Genomic DNA, 20,603 nt, shown 5'->3' on the forward strand with positions numbered 1-20,603 from the left:
ACATCTGTTTCAGCCAAACATGCCAGTCACACAGCTGACCCATTGTCCTAGCTAATCTGGCACCAGGTGGTAATCACCTTCGTAGGTAGAAGAGGCAGAAGGAAAGCCACAGAATATGTTCATCGTTGGCTGCTTCTTCACCCCAAAGAATAATTTCTAGATTTCATCCAGGAGAAAAAGTAGCCCATTTCCTCATAATGACATATACTGGAAAATTAAAGCTATTACAAGGCATGTAGGAGATTCAGATGTTACCAACATTAAATTTACCTGACCATGAATGAATGAATTTTGTGACCATGTCCACCTTTGTTACCCAAAGGAAATATTTCTGCATGTAGCAGTCTGGAGTAACAACTCCTTTTTACTTAGCTTCCAAATATGGGTAGTGGAGAAGTAGTAGAAATGGATTTCTTGGGAGGAGGGGAGTATAACCCAAAAAGAAAAAAATGTTTTGTTATCTTTTGGACCCATAACGTGGAAGAGCTTCAAAGTTCTCTGTGAGCTCTTGTCCTTATTAAAAATAACTGCATTTTTTCCACCAAGCAAAATTAGAATGCTAGCTGTAAATAGCTTCTAAAAGCTTTATGTTAGAGAAAAATGACTGCTAGACTCTTTCCATTTTATGACCAATATTTTAGCCTTTGTTTGCTTCTCCTCCTCTGGAGTGGAATGTATTTTGTTTTTTTGGTGTTTTTTTTTTGCTTTTGGGTGGTGATAGATCGGTTTATATTTCTTCTGTTTATGGCTACATGTATTTAATATTTATCAATGCTATATATTAGTTTATATATTGTATTTTTTGAGATCCTGTAAAAATAAATACCTGTATAAAAATAATAAATAAATAAAACGCCATCTGTCAACTCAGATGGCTCTTCCAGATGAAATTCAATGAGATTAATTGTATGTGTAAAACGTTTAGATTTATTTTGTAGACCTACCTACTACATGTTTAAAAACAAAAACAAAAAGGTCAGCAAATTGATTCCAGCTCATAGCAGCCCTATATAAGGTTTCTAAAACTGAAATCTTCCTCTTCTCCCCCCCCCAACAGTTTTGTTGGCATATAACTCACATATCACATAATTCAATAATTCACTCACATCAAGAAGATTTGTGCAGTCACCACCACAAACAACTTCAGAGCATTTTTATTCCTTCTCCTGTTCACTGTTGTTCTCTCTCCACTCCTCACCCCACCTCCCCAACCATGCCTCTAGGTAAATACTAATCCAGTTACTCTCTGTTAGATTTATCTGTCCTGGGTTTCATATACAGTAAGTTATACAGACAACAAGAAACAAAACGGGAAAAACCTCAACAATAAGAAAGCAGAAAATATTAAAAACTGAAGTCACTTTAAAATGAGTCAAATGGGAAATCAAATGATAAGGTGTTATAAGTTAACCTCACTGTATCTGCCATAACTACCTTTCCGGGGTTCTCTGACTGATGGTAAGACTGTTCATGTCCCTGGACGATGGTCACAGGGTATTCACCAGAAGTTTAATCCCTATGGGGATCCTGCAAATAGCTCTTGGGCTTCCACTGTTATCCATTGTTCTCTCCAAACTGAGTGTTCACAATTCAAGCTCCGGTACTGTTCCCTTCTTCAGATAGGTGTTTCATTACTTACACTCCTTGGATCACACAGGCTGGTGTGCTTTTTTCATGTGGACTTGGTTGAGGTCTCACTTAAATGGCTGTTTGAAGACAAACCTTTTAAGACCTCTAATGGCTATCTTTTCCGATAGCCAGGCCCCAGCTGATTTCTTCATCACACTTTGCTATAGCACACATATCTTCAGTAATCTCTTAATGAGGGCTAGTATCAAGTACGCCATTCATATATCTATGATTTGTATATGTCTGGTTCATTTTAGAGACATTATCATTTGGCCATAAAATATTTCTAAAATGTGTACTTGTTAAGGGTTAAGCCAAGGAGAAGACCCTACATTTGTCATTTGTATAAACCTCATAACGTAATGCGATAAACAAATCATGGAACATGTATGTTCTGTATATTTACTTTCTCATTTTACCTTCTTTTATTTGTATGTTCCAAGTTATATGTTTTCTATTTAAGCATTGTTTCTAAACCACCAATTTTCCTTTGTGATTGAATTTTGAAAATTAAGCTTATATAGCTGTCTTGTACATGGTGTGTCATTAGCTGCACATCTTACCCATGTGTTCATGATTGTCTTTTGGAAAGAATATCCAGTGATTAATACAGATCTGAAGTTGTTATATCCTAGACTTACTTGGTTGGTTATACTGTATCATTTTCATGAGCTCTGCCTCATTTTAAAGCAGAAATTAAGAAGAAATGTGAACTTGTTAGAGAAGCTTGTTATGCAAGAGACATTGTCATGCCTAGTGGTCAACCTATATCCAGGAAACGAGGGATATTCTCTGATGCTCAGGGGAAAAAATGGATCAGGTAAGATGCTCCCAAGAGCAATTGCCACAAAATACTCTGCCAGGTAGGATGTGCTAGTTTTTAAATTGTGCAACCTTATAAATGACTTATCCATTATGTAAGTGTTAATGTAGTGATAGAAACACACAATTTGTCCTCTTGAAGATATGCTTTGTTGGAATAGTAGAAAGTATCTTAAATATAATTGGTTATTCTTTCTGTATAAACATTTTTAAAGAATTCTAATTGAGTGTCTTTGGCTTCAAGTAATAGAACACGTAGTGTTAACATGATTGCATAATTTTATTTTGCTCTATTGTTTATATTATATTTTTATTTTATGATAGCATTAGGATATTTTAAGATATGCTCTCCATTTTGAATATATTGAGTTTGAAAACTGCGGACTCACTGCCTTTTAGATAATTTGGGGATTAAATAATTTTATGAATATGAGTATGGAAAGAGTTTTAAAACAATCTTTGTTTCACTAGAGGCATATAAATATTTTAAATGATTATGCTTTGTTAGGTGTTCTATAAGAAACACCTAGTCAGGATTTCTTTTTTCTTGTGTTGGTCATTATAAAATGTAACCCAAGAGGATTTTGTTTTATAAAGAACTATTCAGATGGAGTACCAAATTACCACTCCTGACGTCTAGATTCGATTAACAGTCATCAAGCAACTTTCAGTTATTCTCATGTTGAAATTGTGTCATTCTGGTTATGATACCAGTGGCTTTGATTTCAGGACCCTGGTGGTCAAGCTCTGTGATTTAAGCCCACCAGCTGCTCTGCAGGAGCACGATGAGGTGGTCTGTTTTTGTAATCATTTGTAGCTTCAGAGACACTAGGGAGCAGTTCTACTCCGTCTTGTAGGGTTTCTGTGAGTCACAATCAAGTCAGCGGAAGTGAGTTCAGTTTGGTGGCTGTCATTTGAATTGTTTCCTGTGACAGTTTTACTTTTCATATCTGAATTGAGCTTGGGCCACCACGCAGATGTTCTTTATGTTTTTTAACTTTCCCCCCTTTTGATTTAAAAAGAAACCAAAACAGCAACTTTTGTATTTCAGGGAGGTTTTTTTGTAATAATGAGAGTCTTTTAGTTGTGTGCTCCTTATTTTTATGAAAAGTTACTTGAATTATGCACCTAGATTTTCCTATGAGCTTGATGATTTTAAGAAAGTTAATGTTTTTGAATTAAGATTCTGAGACCATTCGATTGCCTTATGAAGAAGGGGAATTGCTTGAATACTTGGATGCAGAAGAATTACCTCCTATTTTAGTTGATCTCCTGGAAAAATCTCAGGTACATTTTTCTCATCAAACTGCTCTTCTATCTGTCAGCTATAAGATTTTGTGATAAATCATTTAATCTTAATTAGTGTAGCCAAGAGTGCTTATAGCATTGTAATTATGTAGACGTTGGCTTAATATGTAACATGTAACCTTTAAAATGTTTTGAAACATGTAGATTGAGTAGTTCTTTTTAAATTGCTATAGAATTAGCTTTATCAGGTGAATGTCTTTGGTAGTCAAGAAATTATGAGAGAAATTACTTTGAATATACATGAAGACAATAGCTTTTCACCTGGTGGTCAGAAACTGGCCTTCATATCTATCCATTCTTCTCTATCCAGCCTAAGTAATCATTTATTTTACCTGCTCTCCTTACTCTCTAGGTTAACCCCAGCTCTGTTACGTTATCTCACTGAGGGAAAAAAAGCAATCATGTGTTCTCACCTGTCACTGGTCAGCCATTATACGCACATCTCTCTCTACATTTTCTTTTGCTTCCTATTAAATAAGTGGTTTTCAACCTTCCTAATGCCACGACTCTATATTACAGTTCCTCGTGTTGTGGTGACCCCAACCATAAAATTATTTTCGCTGCTACTTCCTAACTGTCATTTCGCTACTGATGAATTGGGCGATCTCTCTGAAAGGGTCATTCTACCCCCAAAAAGGTCGCAACCTACAGACTGATAACTGCTGTGTTAAATGGACGATGTTTGCTGTTATCTAAAGCGTCCTCAGGGACATATATTCTGGGTCATCCCCTGCCTATTCTAGTACTTGTAACAGTAACCCCCTTGTCTTAGTATTTTTGTTTTTCTCTATGTTACATCCAAAAACACAATTATCCTACTACTCTACTTAAAAAAAGATCTTTGGCCACATGTTCTTCTCTAACAAAAAACAACAAAGCAGTGCCATTGAGGCAGTTCCAACTCTGCAAGCCTAGAGGGTGGAGTCAGCAGGTGGGTTTGAGTTGCTCACTCTGTGCTTAGCACCCCCGGTACTATGCCATCAACACTCTTCCTTTGCTAACTGAATCCCAAAATGCAAACACACTGATGTCCAGTCAGTTCACTCATAGTGTCCTTATAGGATAGATTAGAACTGCTCCTTAAGGATTCTGTGAATCCTTATGGAGTTGGGCTACATTATCTTTATCACATAGTAGGTAGCTGGTAGGTTTGACCTGCTCACCTTGAAGTTAGCTCGAGCACCTCACCCTCTGACACAAGAGCTTCTGCCGTGCTGTAATTCTCTGGGCAGCATAACTGCTCAAGTAATTATCATTGTTGACTTGTCAATAATCGTTTTCTTCTATTTATATCTCATTCTTCCTCTACCCACTTCACACTATGGCATCGTCATTCTACAGAGGCTGCTCCTACGCGGTGACAGTCATCTGGCCACTAAATCAGTTGGTCACTTTTCTGTTCCTGTTTCAATCATTTAGCAATATTCATTGCATATAACCACTTTTACCTTGTAACACCCTTCACTATACATATCACGTGTTCCTAGTTTCCCTCGGCCATTGGTTTTTCTGTCCACATTCTTCCCCTCTATTATCCAGGAAGACAAAGCTAAATGTTGAAATGTGCGAGGACCTAGAATTAGAAAACAAAAGGGAAGAATACACTCAGTATATCTGAAACGGAAAGAACCCGAGAAAAAATTAAAGCCTCAAATTGCAATTTTGGAAGATTCTATAGGCACAATATTGATTGATGCCGAAGGCATGAAGAGAAGATGGAAAGAATACAGTCACTGATCACTACATAAAAGAACTAGTCCAAAGTCCACCATTTTAGGAGGTAGCAAATGAGCAAGAACCAATGGTGCTGAAGGAAGAAGTTCAGACTGTACTAAATGCATCAGCCAAACAAAGTTCCAAGAATTGGCAAAATACCCACTGAAATGTTTCGGAAAACTGAAGAAGCATGGGAAACACTCATTTGTGTATGCCAGGAAATTTGGAAGCTACCTAGCCAACTGACTAGAAGATCCATATGTGTACCCATTCCAAAGAGTGGTGACTAAACAGACTGCTCAAATTGTTAAACAGTATCACTGATATTGCATACTAGTAAACTTCTGCTGAAAATCATCTGACAACAGTGCAGCAATGCACTGAGAGGGAGCTGCCAGAAGGCCAGGCTGGATTCAGAAGAGGACAGGGAACAAGGGACATCATTGCTGATGGCAGATGGATCTTGACTCAAAGCAGAGAGTACCAGAAAGATGTTTTTGTGTGTGTGTTTTATTGACTATGCAAAGATACTCAACTGTGTGGACCCTAATAAACTGTAGATAACCTTGAAAAGAAGGGAAATTCCAGAACATTTCATTGTGCTCATGCGGAACTTGTACATGGAACAAGAGGCACTTGTGCAAACAAAACAAGGGAATAGTGCATGCTTTAAAATCAGGAAAGCTGTGTCTCATGGTTTTATCCTCTCAACTTGTTCAGTTTATGTGCTTAGCAAACGATCAGAGAAGCTGGATTATATGAAGAAGAATATGGCATCAGGATTGGAGGATGGTTTATAACAACCTACAGTATGCAGACGACACAACCTTGTTTGCCAAAAGTGAGGAGGAAGTGAAGCACTGGCTAATGAAAATCAAGGATTGTAGGCTTCAGTGTGAATCACAACTCAGTGTAAGGAAGACCAAAATCCTCTCTGAACCAGGAGGCAACATCACAAGAAATAGAGAAAAGGTTGAAATTGTCAAAGGTTTTGTCTTGGAAACAGGAGATGAAAATTGTATTGCATGAGGTAAATCTGCTTCACAAGACATCTGTATTGAAGAACAAATCTGTTTCTTTGAGAACTGAGGTGTGCCCGTCCCAAGCCATGGTCCTCTCCTTTGCCTCATACACATGTGAAAATTGGACATTGAATAAGCAAGACTGTTGAGGCATAGAGGCGTTTGAATTGTCCTGGAGAAGAATAGTGAACGTAGCATGGAGTGCTAAAAGGACAACCCGATGTGTACTGGAAGAAGGCAGGCCAGAGTGCTCCTTAAAGGGCAAGGGTGGCGAGACTTTGTCTTACACACTTTGGACATGCATTGTCAAAAGAGACTAGTTCCTGGAGAAAGATTAAGGCCTTCCATGAGATAGATTGACACGGTAGCTGCATGAGTGGGCTCGTGCATATCTATGAGCAAATATGAGGATGGCACAGGGCCTTGCAGTGTTTCCTTCTCGTGCTTAGGGTCACTATGGGTCAGAACTGACTGGCATCTAACAAGTAGTTCTTGATTCAGCTTTCCTTCATCTTTCACATTTGGTCTCATCAGCAAATGTCAGTAGCTCTACCTTCAAAATACCTGATCCATTGCCATAGTTACTTTGCTGAACTCATATTTTCAAAATCAGTTCACCAGGAAAGCCAGAAACACCTGACAAAGCATCTAATCTAAATTCAACCCCCTTCTCCAGTTTATTTCCTTACAGCATTCATCACTCCTGAAAAGGATCTTGTGTGTTTACTTATTTCCCGCCTGTCTTCCCACCCTGAGAGCTAATGTCTCTCCACTACATCCTGAAGTTTCTTGGATAATGAACATTGTAGTTACACAATAAATGTTACAGACCATGCGTGTAAAAATTAACATGGGGGTCACAATATCCACATAAAGTTCTAAATGGGTGAAATAAATATAGTAAAATAAGGCTTTTAATTGTATACTTAAAAAATGTAAATTCGATTGCAATCAAATCAGTTCAGACTCATCGGACCCTAGAGGACAGAATAATTGCCTCAAAGGGTTTCCACGGAGGTCAGTTTTTGCAGAAGCAGGTGGCTGCTGCTTTCCCCAGCAGAGCAACTGATGGGGTTGAACCACTAACGTTACCATTCACAGCTGGTCCCTCGGGCATTGTGCCACCACAGTGCCTTGGGAAAAGGGCTAGAAAGCAGGACTTTTTAATGGAATGTTATCACTGGAATACAGCCAGAAATACTGCATCATATTGGAAATTGCAGAACTCTCTTACCTAAATCCTCCTACATCGGCTTTCAAAAATTGTTTTCACTCACAACAGGTTAATATATTTCATTGTGGATGTGTCATAGCAGAAATACGTGACTACAGGCAGTCCAGTAATATGAAATCTCCTGGTTACCAGAGCAGGCATGTTCTTCTACGACCAACAATGCAGGTAAGAAAAGCTTAACAAGTATTACTTTATATTTCAGTTGTAGTTTTATTTTACCTCCTGTTTGTTTGCCTTTACATTACCATGCTTATATTTTTGTTTTGTTTTCTAGACTTTAATCTGTGATGTGCATTCAATAACAAGTGATAACCATAAATGGACCCAGGTTAGTTGGTTTTGTATTTTAATCCCACACAGGCAAATTCGGAATCGTGAAACCCTGATTGTCACTATGTTATGCAAAAGACACTTTTGAGACAGATGGTTATTTACCAGATAAAGTTGGACACCTTTCTTAAAAAATTATCTGGAATTTCTTTATGAGCTTTTAAGAGTCCAGGGTCTCTTCATACATGTTGTTGCTGTTCCTTTTGTTGTTGTGTCTCTTTACAATGTTGTTGTTGTGTTCCATTGAGACTTCTTATTCGGTCTTCCTTATTCATTGTCCAACTTGACATGGCAATAATTTCTCTAAGAACTTCAATCTCAGGGAAGTAGCACCAGTCTGGCCTGATGTACTCGGTGTGAAAGCTACTGTTTTGTGTCCTCTCCCAAAGAAAGGAGAGATGGTTTTGTTACACCATGAACCCATCTAGATCCTGATTTCCTATCACACAGGATGCTAACACAGGCCTTCCCTGTCTCTGTCATTCGTGCTGTTTGCCTTGGCATTGGGTGACCCCTCATTCCCCTACAGATAGACATTTAACCATGCACTTCTGATTCACTAATTTATGTGTAGTACCCACTTAAGAGTGCAGAGTATTCATTTCTCTGCTACTTAGAGTAGTAATTATTAAACCAAAGAAAACATCAATAATGGAAGTGAAAACTGAAATACTGAGAATGTTGAAATACTGAAACAACTAAAGTGAAATATAAAAATTTAGTTTATTAATAACTATCAAGTGTTCTGTTTTGATTAGGGCTATAATTTTTTCCTTTGCAAAAAGAATTTGAGAAAATATTTCAAAGTAATTTTTAGTGATTACTGAGGCACTAATTTTTTTTAATAATTTTATTGGGGGCTCGTACAATTCTTATCACAATCCATACATACATCCATTGTATCAAGAACATATATACATTTGTTGCCATCATCATTCTCAAAACATTTGCCTTCTGCTTGAGCCCTTAATACCTGCTGCTCACTTTCCCCCTCCCTTACCAGTGCCCCCTACCTCATGAACCCTTCATCATTCATAAATTATTATTTTGTCATATGTTACACTGCCCAATATCTCCCCCCCCCCCCCCGCCTTCTTCTCTGGTGTCCATCCCCCAGGGAGGAAGCTATATGTAGATTCTTGTAATTAGTTCCCCCCCCCTTTTTTTTTTTACATTTTATTAGGGGCTCATACAACTCTTATCACAATCCATACATATACATACATCAATTGTATAAAGCACATCCATACATTCTTTGCCCTAATCATTTTCAAAGCATTTGCTCTCTACTTACACCCTTTTCATCAGGTCCTCTTTTTTTTCCCCTCCCTCCCTGCTCTCCCCTCCCTCATGAGCCCTTGATAATTTATAGATTGTTATTTTGTCATATCTTGCTCTATCTGGAGTCTCCCTTCACCCCCTTCTCTGCCGTCCAGGGAGGAGGTCACATGTGGATCCTTGTAACCGGTTCCCCCTTTCCAACCCACTCACCCTCTACTCTCCCAGCATCGCCCCTCACACCCCTGGTCCTGAAGGTTTCATCCACCCTGGATTCCCTGTGCCTCCAGCTCCCATATGCACCAGTGTACAACCTCTGCCCTATCCAGTCCTGCAAGGTAGAATTTGGATCATGGTAGTTGGGGGAAGGAAGCATCCAGGATCTGGGGGAAAGCTGTGTTTTTCATTGGTACTACATCGCACCCTGACTGACCCATCTCCTCTCCTAAACCCCTCTGTGAGGGGATCTCCAGTGGCCGACAAATGGGGTTTGAGTCTCCACTCTGCACTTCCCCTTCCCCCTTCATTCACTATGGTGTGTATATATATATATATATATATATATATATATATTTTTTTTTTTTTTTGCATGATGCCTTATACCTGGTCCTATTGGCACCTCATGATCGCACATGCTGGTGTGCTTCTTCCATGTGGGCTTTGTTGCTTCTGAGCTAGATGGTCGCTTGTTCGCCTTTAAGACCCCAGGCACTATCTCGGGCACCATCAGCTTTCTTCGCCACATTTGCTTATGCACCCGTTTGTCTTCGGCGATCGTATCATGGAGGTGTGCAGCCAATGATTTTTTTGTGCTTTGATGAGGCACTAATTTCTTTGGAAACTTAATCAAGAGAATATGGGCTTTATTTTACCTTCCTATTTTAACATACTGGGTACATTTTATACTGTAAATATATTCTTATACTGTGCAGTACAGTATGAAATACAGTGTGGTCCATATTTCACTTAATCAAGTAGTAACTTAGGAAATATACTTAAGAAAAGTTCCAACTAATGACTGAAAAAAGACTGATAATTGAGATTTAAATAAGCAATATGTTATTCTTATTAATAAAATACTAAATGTAAACATAGATCTGCAAACCATTACATGAAAAGCTCTTTCCTCTCCCTTCTCTTCCAAGTAGGAATTTTTGTAATGTGGACATTATGTGAGTAAACTTGCTTAGCACTGCTTATGCACTAAAAAGCATATTGTAATACCTATAAGGAATTGCTGTCTTTAAAAAAACACCTGAGTTAAATCAAGCCTCTAGATCTAAGGAAATGTTTGTGAGGAAGGAAAGATCCGATTAAAAGATACCACGAGGAAGCAATTGTCCAAATCCAACAATCATTGACAGAAGAAAAGATGGAATTGAGGTAATAGTGACCAGATAAAAAGATATTTGAAGGATAAAATAAAGAAATGCAATGTGTATGTGTTGTTTGAGTTTAGAGTATAAAATACTCATGCTGGCGTGTCAGATTTTAATCTGAACTGTATACTACAGTATCTTCGTGCATTGTGAGGTATTTTTAAAGGTATAGTAATAATGTTTGGGGACCATGTTAAATTAACCTAGCAAAACAAGCAACACAAAATTCTAGGAGTAGCAGTTAAATTGAATGTTGGGTACATGGGTAAATTATACTTTTACCTGTACTTTGTGTACGTGTGAAATGTTTCCACAGTAGAAAGTTGAAGAAAATATTGAATGAGGCCATTTTTTCCCTAAAATTTTTATTGAGGATTACTAATTGATTATCTCACTTTTAGGAACTCAGTTGTCTATGGAACAATCAGAATGAAAACACTGACACTGTGCGTGCTTTGTGAGGACTGTGACCTGTAATAAATAGCAAAGAGGGTGCCCAAAAACGGAACTTCTTTTTTACCCCCAAGCTATGTATTTACATTTTTTAACAGAACAACAACAACCTTATCACCTTCAAAGTACTCTCCATTATACTTAATCCATTTGTCAAACCTGTGATGTCATTCACGGAAACATTTTCCAAATTCATCGGTTTGGATGGCTTTGATAGCACCGCCCTCTTTTTATTTTTTTATCTCTAGTAAGTCCTCAAATCACTGCCCTTTCATGTTCCTCCTTATTCACAGAAACAAAAAGAAGTCTCAGGGAGCAAGGTCAAGTGAGTAAGGCCAAAAGAGACATGCTGTTTTTTGCCAAAAACTGGCACACTTGAGATGGCAGTGTGAGCAGGTGCATTGTCATAGTGGCTAAAACAGTCCCCCATCTGCCATAAGTGAGGCTTTTTTTTGTCTCACACCGTTATGTGCAATCTTTCCTAAACCTCTAAATAGAAAGCTTGACTAACAATCTGATTTGGTGGAATGAACTATAAATGCACTATCCCCCTCACCTCAAAAAAATAAGCATTGTCTTGATCTTTGATCTCACTTGAGCTTTTTGGGGGCGAGATGATGATGGCGTCTTCTACTGTCTTGGTTGGTGTTTGCTTTCAGGGATGTAAGACTAGCACCATGTCTCGTCACAGTACTGACCTCGGGAAAAGGTCTGGGTAACTTCGGAACTGTTCTTTCAAAGCACAGCAAGTTTCCACTCGATGCTCTTTTTCCTGGTCAATCAGAACTCGAGGCACAAATTTCACAGTGATCCTTCTCCTTCCCAAATCTTCCATTAAAATTGACTGTGAACCAACCTTCAAGATAGTCCAGATAACTTATTTATCTCTTCAGCGGCCCATCATTAGTCTTCAAGCACAAGTGCACGAATTTCGTTGACATTTCGTCCATTCAGGAAGTTGACGGATGTCCCGATGGAAGTTTGTCATCAGTCGACATTTCATCTTTTTTGAAATGAGAAAGCCACTCATACACTTGAATTTTTCCCATAGTAGTGTTGTTGTAAGCTGTGTGCAGCATTTGAACAGTTTCTGTGGCATTTTTCCCAAACAAGAAACAAAATTTCACAGCTATATACTGTTCTCTTAAATCGGCCATCACAAAAAATGAAGTTCAAGTGAAACTGCTATTACAAAAACCTCACTTCCCACTGGGTGGACTAACTCAAAGGGAGTTGCTCGATGCTCACCTAGTGGGAAAAATGGGAACTGTGAAAACTGCTTCACCCAGCATAATTCCGTTTTTTTGGGAGGTAGTCCCTTACTTAGAGTCTCGAATAGGAGTTGAAACTTCAGTACAAAACTTTTACCAAAATCACGATATATTTAGAATTTAGAGTAATTATTAAACTATGTCATGGGTTAAGCAAAATAATGGCATTTAGTAAAGTAACATAGAATATCAGTAAGAGCTCTGTACATGTTTTGGAATTCAGTATATCAAATTTGCAAGTATTGTTGAAGGCTTTTCTAAACTGTGTAGCATAGTTGGCTGAATATAGGATGTGACCATTATTTCTCTTATTGAAAGTTGCTGTGATCCATCATGAACATCGCTACTGGGCTTAAGTCCTTTTTATTAGCTTTTAAGTAGAAAATTAAGAGCACTATTTTGAGGATAGACTATTTTGCTCACTGTTTTATATCCCTAATGTGTAGAACAGTGAGTGTCTAATACAGGGGTTCTCAAACTTTTTAAACAGGGGGCCAGTACACTGTCCTTCAGACCGTTGGAGGGCCGGACTACAGTTTAAAAAAAAAAAAACTATGAACAAATTCCTATGCACACTGTACATATCTTATTTTGAAGTAAAAAAAAAATGGGGCAAAAACATCTGGTGGGCAGGATAAACGTCCTCGGCGGGCCACATGTGGCCCACGGGCCATAGTTTGAGGACCCCTGGTCTAATACATAGAACGTGCTCTGTACATAATTAATGGTTTTTACTATTTGTTTCTACTCTTACTGTTTGTCCGTTTTATACATTGTGTGTATTGAATTTTCTATAGAAGGTTCTTTATGCAGTCAAGTTTATAAGGCTTCATTGTAAACTTGGAACTTTTGAACTATGGTATTTTTACAATTTTCTTTAGTAAAGTTCTAAGGATTATTACTGGAAGGTGTATTTGTTAATTTATATTCAAAGCTCTTAAACCTGGTCTTGATATCCTGTTATACATTTCAGGAAGATAAACTTTTACTCGAGAGCCAACTGATCTTAGCTACAGCCGACCCACTGTGTCTTGACCCATCAGTAGCCGTCGCCTGCACTGCCAACAGACTGCTCTACAACAAACAGAAAATGAACACTCGCCCAATGAAACGGTAATTGCCTTTGTAGAAAGGCGAACGTAACAGTGCCATCTTTGACACCTAGTTCTAAATGTTTTTCAGCAATAACTCTGTTTTGGTTTATTCAGTAGACATTGTTCTTTTCTTAATAGTTTTGTGTAGTATTTTATTCCATGAATATTGTGATTTTTGAAATCTTCACTTGATATTGAAATTATCATACTTGGCAGTTCCTAAAGAGCAAACTCCCTATAAATTTATCATCTATTCGCCGGAGAGAATTCTACAAAGACTAAGAAGGGAAGAAAGAATAGAAGAGAAGGATTATGAAATCTTTCTTTAATAGAAATCATAATTGTCTGATAGATGTGGAAAAATAACAAGTTTTAGAAATCAGTCTACAACTAAATTTTTTTATAGTATGGTCATAATTTAGCTTTCTTTTATATTTATCTAAGTATTAATTTGGGACTACAGTTATAGTTGATTTAATCATAAATTATCTTTGATTATTTGATTTGCCCACTTTGATTTTCTTCAATTCTGAAAGGGCTCAAGACACCTGTCTGTTTTCTGAATTTCGTCTTTTACTCTATACTGAGGAAAGGTATGGCTTTGGACAAAGTAAAGGAAGTCTGTATGTGGAGCGCCTATGAAATCTCTCCATCCCTACTGCCAATTCCTTCATCCAAACTACCACCGTCTTCATTTTGACATTTCCAAAAAAAATGCTAACTGATGCTCTGCTTCCACTTTGCTTCCTTCCAGCCTGTTTTACACATCAGCAACCAAAGTTATTTTCCAAAACTATGAACCAGATTGTGCCGCCCCTCGCTCAGATTCTCTGAAAGGCATCGCCAAACCTGTGTCATGATTTGAATGGTCCCTGGTTCAGTGTGCACCCTCATGCTCTAAAACACCCACCCTTTTCTGCTCTTGAAACAAAATGAATTCTTGTTCTTGCCTCCGCACTTTTTAGAACCTCGGCTTTGGTTTCCCGTGCTCATCTCTTGAGTTCCTTGCTCTCAGTGGCATCACTAGGGTTAGTGTCCCCAGGGGAGGGCAGCTCATGTTCACCTGTGGAGCCCCACTGGACCAAACCTTAATAATGCTTATAGCAGTTTCAGTTGTAGAGTAGTATTTGGTAAATAAAGCTCTAAGTTACCTGAATGTAGTATTTCTTTCATTATATGAGTACTAATAAAATTGTTTTATGATTCTATTTGATTTTAGTATTGGTTATAGCATTATTAATAACTGAGCAGAAAGCCTTATTGAATTTTTTCCCTGTAACTACTATTTCGCTTTCCAAAAAGTGTTTTAAACTGGTTTACAAGTACTAATTACCACAACATTTTAGCTGAAACACCAGAAAAAAAATCATAGACTCAGCAGCTATAAAAGAAAGCCGTGGTTGCATAGTGGTTACATGTTGGGCTGTGATCCACAGGACAGCCGTTTGAAACCACCAGCAGCTCCAAAGGATACAGAGGGGACTTTCTACTCCAGTAAAGAGTTAAAGTCTTAGAAACTCACAGGGACATTTCTGCCCTCTCCTAGGGGGTCTCTTTCAGTCGGCATTGAATCGATAACAATGAGTGTCTGGCCATGTGGTAATAATGGTCTGTAAATGTGTGTGATTGTATTAAATAGTCATTGCTCACTACTTAAAGCAGAACATAGTATGCGTTTCATTGTTAAGTTTTGTTTAGTTCAAATCTCTTAATATTTTAGGTGTTTCAAGAGATACTCTAGGTCCGCTCTGAATCGGCAGCAAGATCTGTCTCATTGTGCACCTCCTCCTCAGCTGAAATTACTTGATTTCTTACAAAAAAGAAAAGAGAGGAAAGCCGGTCAGCATTACGACCTCAAAATCTCTAAAGCAGGAAATGTAAGTGTCTGCTTTTAAGTGAAGCTTATTCATATGGCAAAAGTCTTTTACCTTGTTTTGAATTTTCAGAGTATTGATAATGGTTTTGTTTTTCAGTGCGTAGATATGTGGAAACAGAATCCCAATAATTTGACCATACCTTCTGAAGTAGACGTAAGTCAACCTATGAATTACTTGTCTGTTATGTAAAGCTCCTAAGTTTACATGATGTGGTAGGTTATGTTTTAGGGGAAGCAGGGCCAGAGGCAGTTGACATCTTTATAAAATTTTAAATGTTACCTGTTTAGTTTTAGAAACTTGTTTTCTTTCGTTTTAAGTTGGGTAATGAATTTAGCCCCTGAATTTGATAATGTGATTAAAGGAGGGATAATAAGCAAAACAAATGTTTTTAATGTGAAAAAATATAGTGTATAGTACTTAACACCCATGAAATTATTCTAGTTTTACTTTTTTCATCTTTTCTCAATATTCGCTTAGGCCGTGTGCTTCTCTGTGGGCTTAAGTTTTAAAGCCAGTTATGCCACACAAACATAGCCAGAGAGTTTTAAACCAGTGCCCTAAGTAGCTACTGGTGTTAAGTGACTCAGTCATTCTGATGAAAATTATGTTGCATTGTTGATGTATTTACATTCTCATTTTTTATCAGAATGCATATCCCATTATAATTTGTTGTCTCTTAATTTGACCATCCAGGTAGATAAATATGCTAAAGTAGAAACATGTATCAAAACTGACGACTCACAACCAATAGTATGGCCAGCCCAGGTAAGTAATTATTTCCAGGTTCCCTGTCTGGTAACACTTTCTAATCTCAAATTCAAATTCATTAAACATAAAGTGTACGTAGCTACTTGTAGTTTAGGATAGTCTTTAGAGTACTTTTTTGGAGAATTTAATGAATTACAAAAAGGCAATTCACATTTTCTTTATATAATGCCATGGTCTCCATTTTAAAGACAAGCTTTCATAAATTTTTACTTTTGGTTGCATATAAGTACAGAAGAGTTTTTTCCTCTTTCAAATTAGTGTTTAGTTTTATAAAAATCACTATCTCTCTTAACAGAAATGTGATTGCAGTAATCTCTTCTCAAAGTAGGGGTCCCCAGAAGGCACATACAATTAGGTTTCTATTACTAAACCGCTAATTAGCAGTTTGACCTCCCACACAGGCACCTCAGAAGAAAGGCCTGATGAGCTGGTTCTAAAGGGCTGCAGCTGTGGAAACCCTGTGCTGCAGTTCTGCTGTGCATACACACCTGGGCCACCAGGGGAGCAGGATGAGGGCGAAGGAAACTGGGTTTCTGTTCTGTTGTTTTAAGAAAATGAAATGACTAACAAATGTTTGTATGTGTGTTCACAAAAGACTTGTGACAAATAGAAGCAGAACTGCTTTAGACGGTTTCATCCTTCTGGTATTAGTTACTAGTTTCCATTCATATGTCCAGAATGTGATATTTTGCTATATTTTTCGTAAAACCTGGTTAACCCAAACTGTGAACTCTCATTCCCATGGAAAAAATACCAGAAAACCCGTTGGTAACTCCCGGTGACGCCATGTGTCAAAGTAGAACCTTGTGCTCCATGAATGTCCAGTAGCTGATTTTTCAGAAGTAGACCATCAGGGCTTTTTTTTTTTTTTAAATGCTTCTAGAATCTAGATGGTCTCAATCTACCAGCCTTTTGCTTAGCAGCCAGGAGTGGTAATGGTTGGCCCTACCTAGAGACTAGCTCATTCCTGAAGTCACCATGTATCAAAGGATCCCGTGCTTCCTTTTCTTAGGAGGCAGTGAACCACTCTGTACCCTACTTGCCATGTTCCTTCTTACTTCCAGATGTGACCAGTCATTTATTTTCTGGTTTTTGTTCATTAGGATTATTAATTTATTTGAAAAGGTATTTATTTTGAATATTCTCTCTTTTCTAGGAGGTTAAAGATGAATATGTATTTGAATGTGAAACTGGTAATCAGTATCAGAAAACAAAGTTGACCATTATCCAGTCAGTTGGTGATCCACTTTACTATGGTAAAATACAGCCATGTAAAGATAATGATGACAACGATAGCCAGATGTCTCCATCCCAGTAAGTTCTGTTGAATGCATGTTATTGTCAGAGTAAGGCATGTTAGTTTTTATTTAACAACATCTGTTAACACATTAAGCAGTCAGTTTCACTTTGGGAATTCATTTGCTGGTTAAATACTCCAGTTAGACTTGTAAATAAACTTAAATCATAGAGTTTAATATTTTAAGCATCTATTTTATGATTATTTCTATACTTGCTTTAAAGGATCCTTCTTGGTGTATTTGTGGGTAGCTACCTGTGACGTTAGCCTCTTTGTAAGAGTTTATTTAAGTGGAAGGCAAGATCCTGAGATGTTGTAAAGTCAATTGAAGATGCCTGATGTTCCTGGACTGTGGATAAGGTCACAGACAAGGAGCATCATGTGGTCATTGGCTCTATAGATACATAGGATTGAGCTGACCTCTCATAGGCTATTTGTGTTTAGTATAGGGTACTACTTTTCAGATTCCTTACTTCTTAATTCATTTGTTTCCCAATCAAGTTGATGCGTTATTGAAAAGAAGAAAATATTAAGAGAGACAGCAAAAAAAGCAGGGACCAAGAGGATGTTAAATTGTTTATAAAGCTTTATACAAAAAAATCCAATTCAATGGCAGTGCAATGTCTTTTTTTAAAGAGTGACTTTACCAATACCTAAGGAAAAAGTGATGGGAGGAAAATCGCAACAGCAGCAGGCGGTTTCTGTTGTGCAGAGTACAGAGTACAAAGGTGTCAGATATGGTTACCTTGCTCTGGGTGAGGGGGAAGGTATCCCCTTACAAACGACCAATGATTGTTTTAAGTAAAAATTCTACTTTTCTAGAGCTTGAGGCATGTGTTGTCCTTCCAGTAGAAAAGCACCAGTCCAGCACACCAACTGAATCAATGAGTTTGATAAAAAGGGAATTTAATGTTTTGCCTTAATTCCGGGAATCACTGCCTAACCCTATAATGCCTGAATTTCTAATTTCAGGGGAAAAAATATTTTTGTTTCTGTTCTTTACTTTCATAGTTATCAATATATATATATTAATATATACATTTTAATTAAATGTTGTGGAAAGTAGCACTCGGCGTTATAGGGCTAAATGCCATGTGGCTCGTTAGATTTCTCTTTTTCATATTCAGAGACATACATGCTTTAATATCTGTAAAGCTGGTGTTTGAGCAAAATTAACCAAGATTATTGTTGTTTTTTTAATTTCAGCTCCTCCACAGATGATCGTTCAAACTGGTAATTAAAAATAAACAAACTAAACTCATTTAAAATGTTAAGAAATTGTATCGTGTGTCAAACTCTCCCCCAAAATAGACTTGCTAAATGCATTTAGTTTGAATTAGCAATAAACATTCTTTTGGAACTTGCCTAAAATATAGTCTAAGGTTCCGCTGTGTGGATTTCTATAATGGCTTTGGAATCAGAGGTTAGGGTGAGAGGAGGAGCCAAGCTCTTGCACACAATAACACGAGGTTGGTGATTGGGCCATAGATCTGGCATTACAGAGTATATAGCACTTGGTAACTCACCCCAGATTTCATTGTGATGCTTAAGCCTTGTGCTAAAAGAAATGTCCTTTTCACTTTTAAATCAGCCATTAAAATGATTACTCTGTAATGCATGCATGACTTTATCACGGCTTTGTAAGCTTAAGTTTAATTTTGGACTTTTCTCATGATGCTTTATTATATTTAAAATTTAAAACAATTGCCTTCTCTAAAATATGAAAGCTTTCAAAAGTAATACCAGGGGTCTTTAAGATAAACTCTGATCGTAAAGCTTTGTTTTGTTTTACCATCTTAGGTTCATCATCGGATCAAAGACAGATGCTCAGAGGTAAAACTCTCTTTGTTTTGGGCCTGAATGTGTATGAAAAACTTTTCACTCTTTTCTCTATTTGAAATCATAAACCTTGGTTTTAGTTAGGTGATTAACTGGTTAAAACCCAAAGAGTAAACTCACTGCCATCGAGTCAGTGTCTGCTCATAGCAACTCTATATACAGGGCAGGGCAGAACTGCCTCTGAGTTTCCAAGGCTGAGACTGAACTCTTAGGAAAGTAGACAGCCCCATCTTTCTCCTAAGGAGTGAGACTGGTAGTTTTGCACGGCTGACCTGTGTGGATCATAGCCCAACATGGAACCACTAAGTCACCAGGGCTCCTGATAAACTGCTTAGACATGAACAATTTAATATTTATGAACCTCAATTATACATAAGATTTTTTTATCCCAGCGCTAAAATTTCATGGTTCTTGGGAATGTTTAAATGGATATGACTTGGCATGGTTATTTTCATGGTATGATCTTTGATTTGGAGAGACATAATTCCATTTTCCTAATTGTTAAAATAACTAGTGTTTTTCATAAACAAGTGAGAACAATTTCATTAAAGACATAATACTTAAAATATAGCTTTACTTTTACTAAGAAAACGTATCCACTATAACACAGGAAGATGATCTCTTGATCCGAATCTTAAGTGAAAGTCAGTGAGTGATTTAACTGCTTTTCAATTATGCAATTTCTGTAAGGTCTGTATTATAAACAAATGCATTTGAAAATGTCTTTAGTTCATTTGAAAAATGTCTTGAGGATTTATTTGACATTGAAAATATTCACAGACTATCCACAAAGACAAGTCAGTTGCCTAATTCTACTCGAGTTAGTTTTGATAGAATTATTTGTATTACATCATGATACTTACTTTAGGATAAATCTTTGTTTAAAACAGTTTAGTTCATCCTTACCTATTTCTTCACGTATCCTTCAGGGTGGTCAACCAGTACCAGGAATTGGTCCAGAACGAAGCCAAATGTCCCATCAAGATGTCACACAGCTCCAGTGGCTCGGCCAGTCTGAGTCAGCATTCCCCAGGGAAAGAATCAGAAGTATGTTTGTTTTTTAAGGAAATAAAGAATGGGGGTGGTGGGTGATTGGAGTTTGTGTTTTAAAACTTTTTTTTTAATATTTTGCTTTTTATAATGGAAAATTCTAAATATATGCCAGAGTCGAGAGAAAAATGTAAATACACCTGTGTACTCATCACCTGGCTGCCACAATTATTATTTTTTTGCCCTTCTCCCTCAAACTCTTCATACATAATTATCAAAAAGCTTCCTTTCATACT

At 37.4% G+C, this 20,603-nt stretch overlaps 1 protein-coding gene across 23 annotated transcripts in view; it reads left to right on the forward strand.

The window, feature by feature from the left end:
• Nucleotides 1-20,603, forward strand: part of SUPT20H (SPT20 homolog, SAGA complex component) — a 54,705-nt gene that overhangs the window by 10,422 nt on the left and 23,680 nt on the right. For 18 of the 23 annotated variants that reach the window (XM_075562933.1, XM_075562927.1, XM_075562939.1 and 15 more), the window contains 12 exons: nucleotides 2,320-2,449; nucleotides 3,635-3,738; nucleotides 7,780-7,896; nucleotides 8,006-8,059; nucleotides 13,416-13,555; nucleotides 15,257-15,413; nucleotides 15,510-15,566; nucleotides 16,107-16,178; nucleotides 17,338-17,495; nucleotides 18,685-18,711; nucleotides 19,279-19,311; nucleotides 20,247-20,364. In XM_075562933.1, coding sequence (XP_075419048.1) covers nucleotides 2,320-2,449; nucleotides 3,635-3,738; nucleotides 7,780-7,896; nucleotides 8,006-8,059; nucleotides 13,416-13,555; nucleotides 15,257-15,413; nucleotides 15,510-15,566; nucleotides 16,107-16,178; nucleotides 17,338-17,495; nucleotides 18,685-18,711; nucleotides 19,279-19,311; nucleotides 20,247-20,364 — 1,167 coding nt within the window. The remainder of the gene's footprint in view (nucleotides 1-2,319; nucleotides 2,450-3,634; nucleotides 3,739-7,779; nucleotides 7,897-8,005; nucleotides 8,060-13,415; nucleotides 13,556-15,256; nucleotides 15,414-15,509; nucleotides 15,567-16,106; nucleotides 16,179-17,337; nucleotides 17,496-18,684; nucleotides 18,712-19,278; nucleotides 19,312-20,246; nucleotides 20,365-20,603) is intronic. The other 5 variants (XM_075562928.1, XM_075562924.1, XM_075562936.1 and 2 more) reach the window with 1 other exon arrangement.

The sequence above is a fragment of the Tenrec ecaudatus genome, chromosome 11 (assembly GCF_050624435.1).
Source record: "Tenrec ecaudatus isolate mTenEca1 chromosome 11, mTenEca1.hap1, whole genome shotgun sequence".
In the NCBI taxonomy this organism is placed as follows: domain Eukaryota; kingdom Metazoa; phylum Chordata; class Mammalia; order Afrosoricida; family Tenrecidae; genus Tenrec; species Tenrec ecaudatus.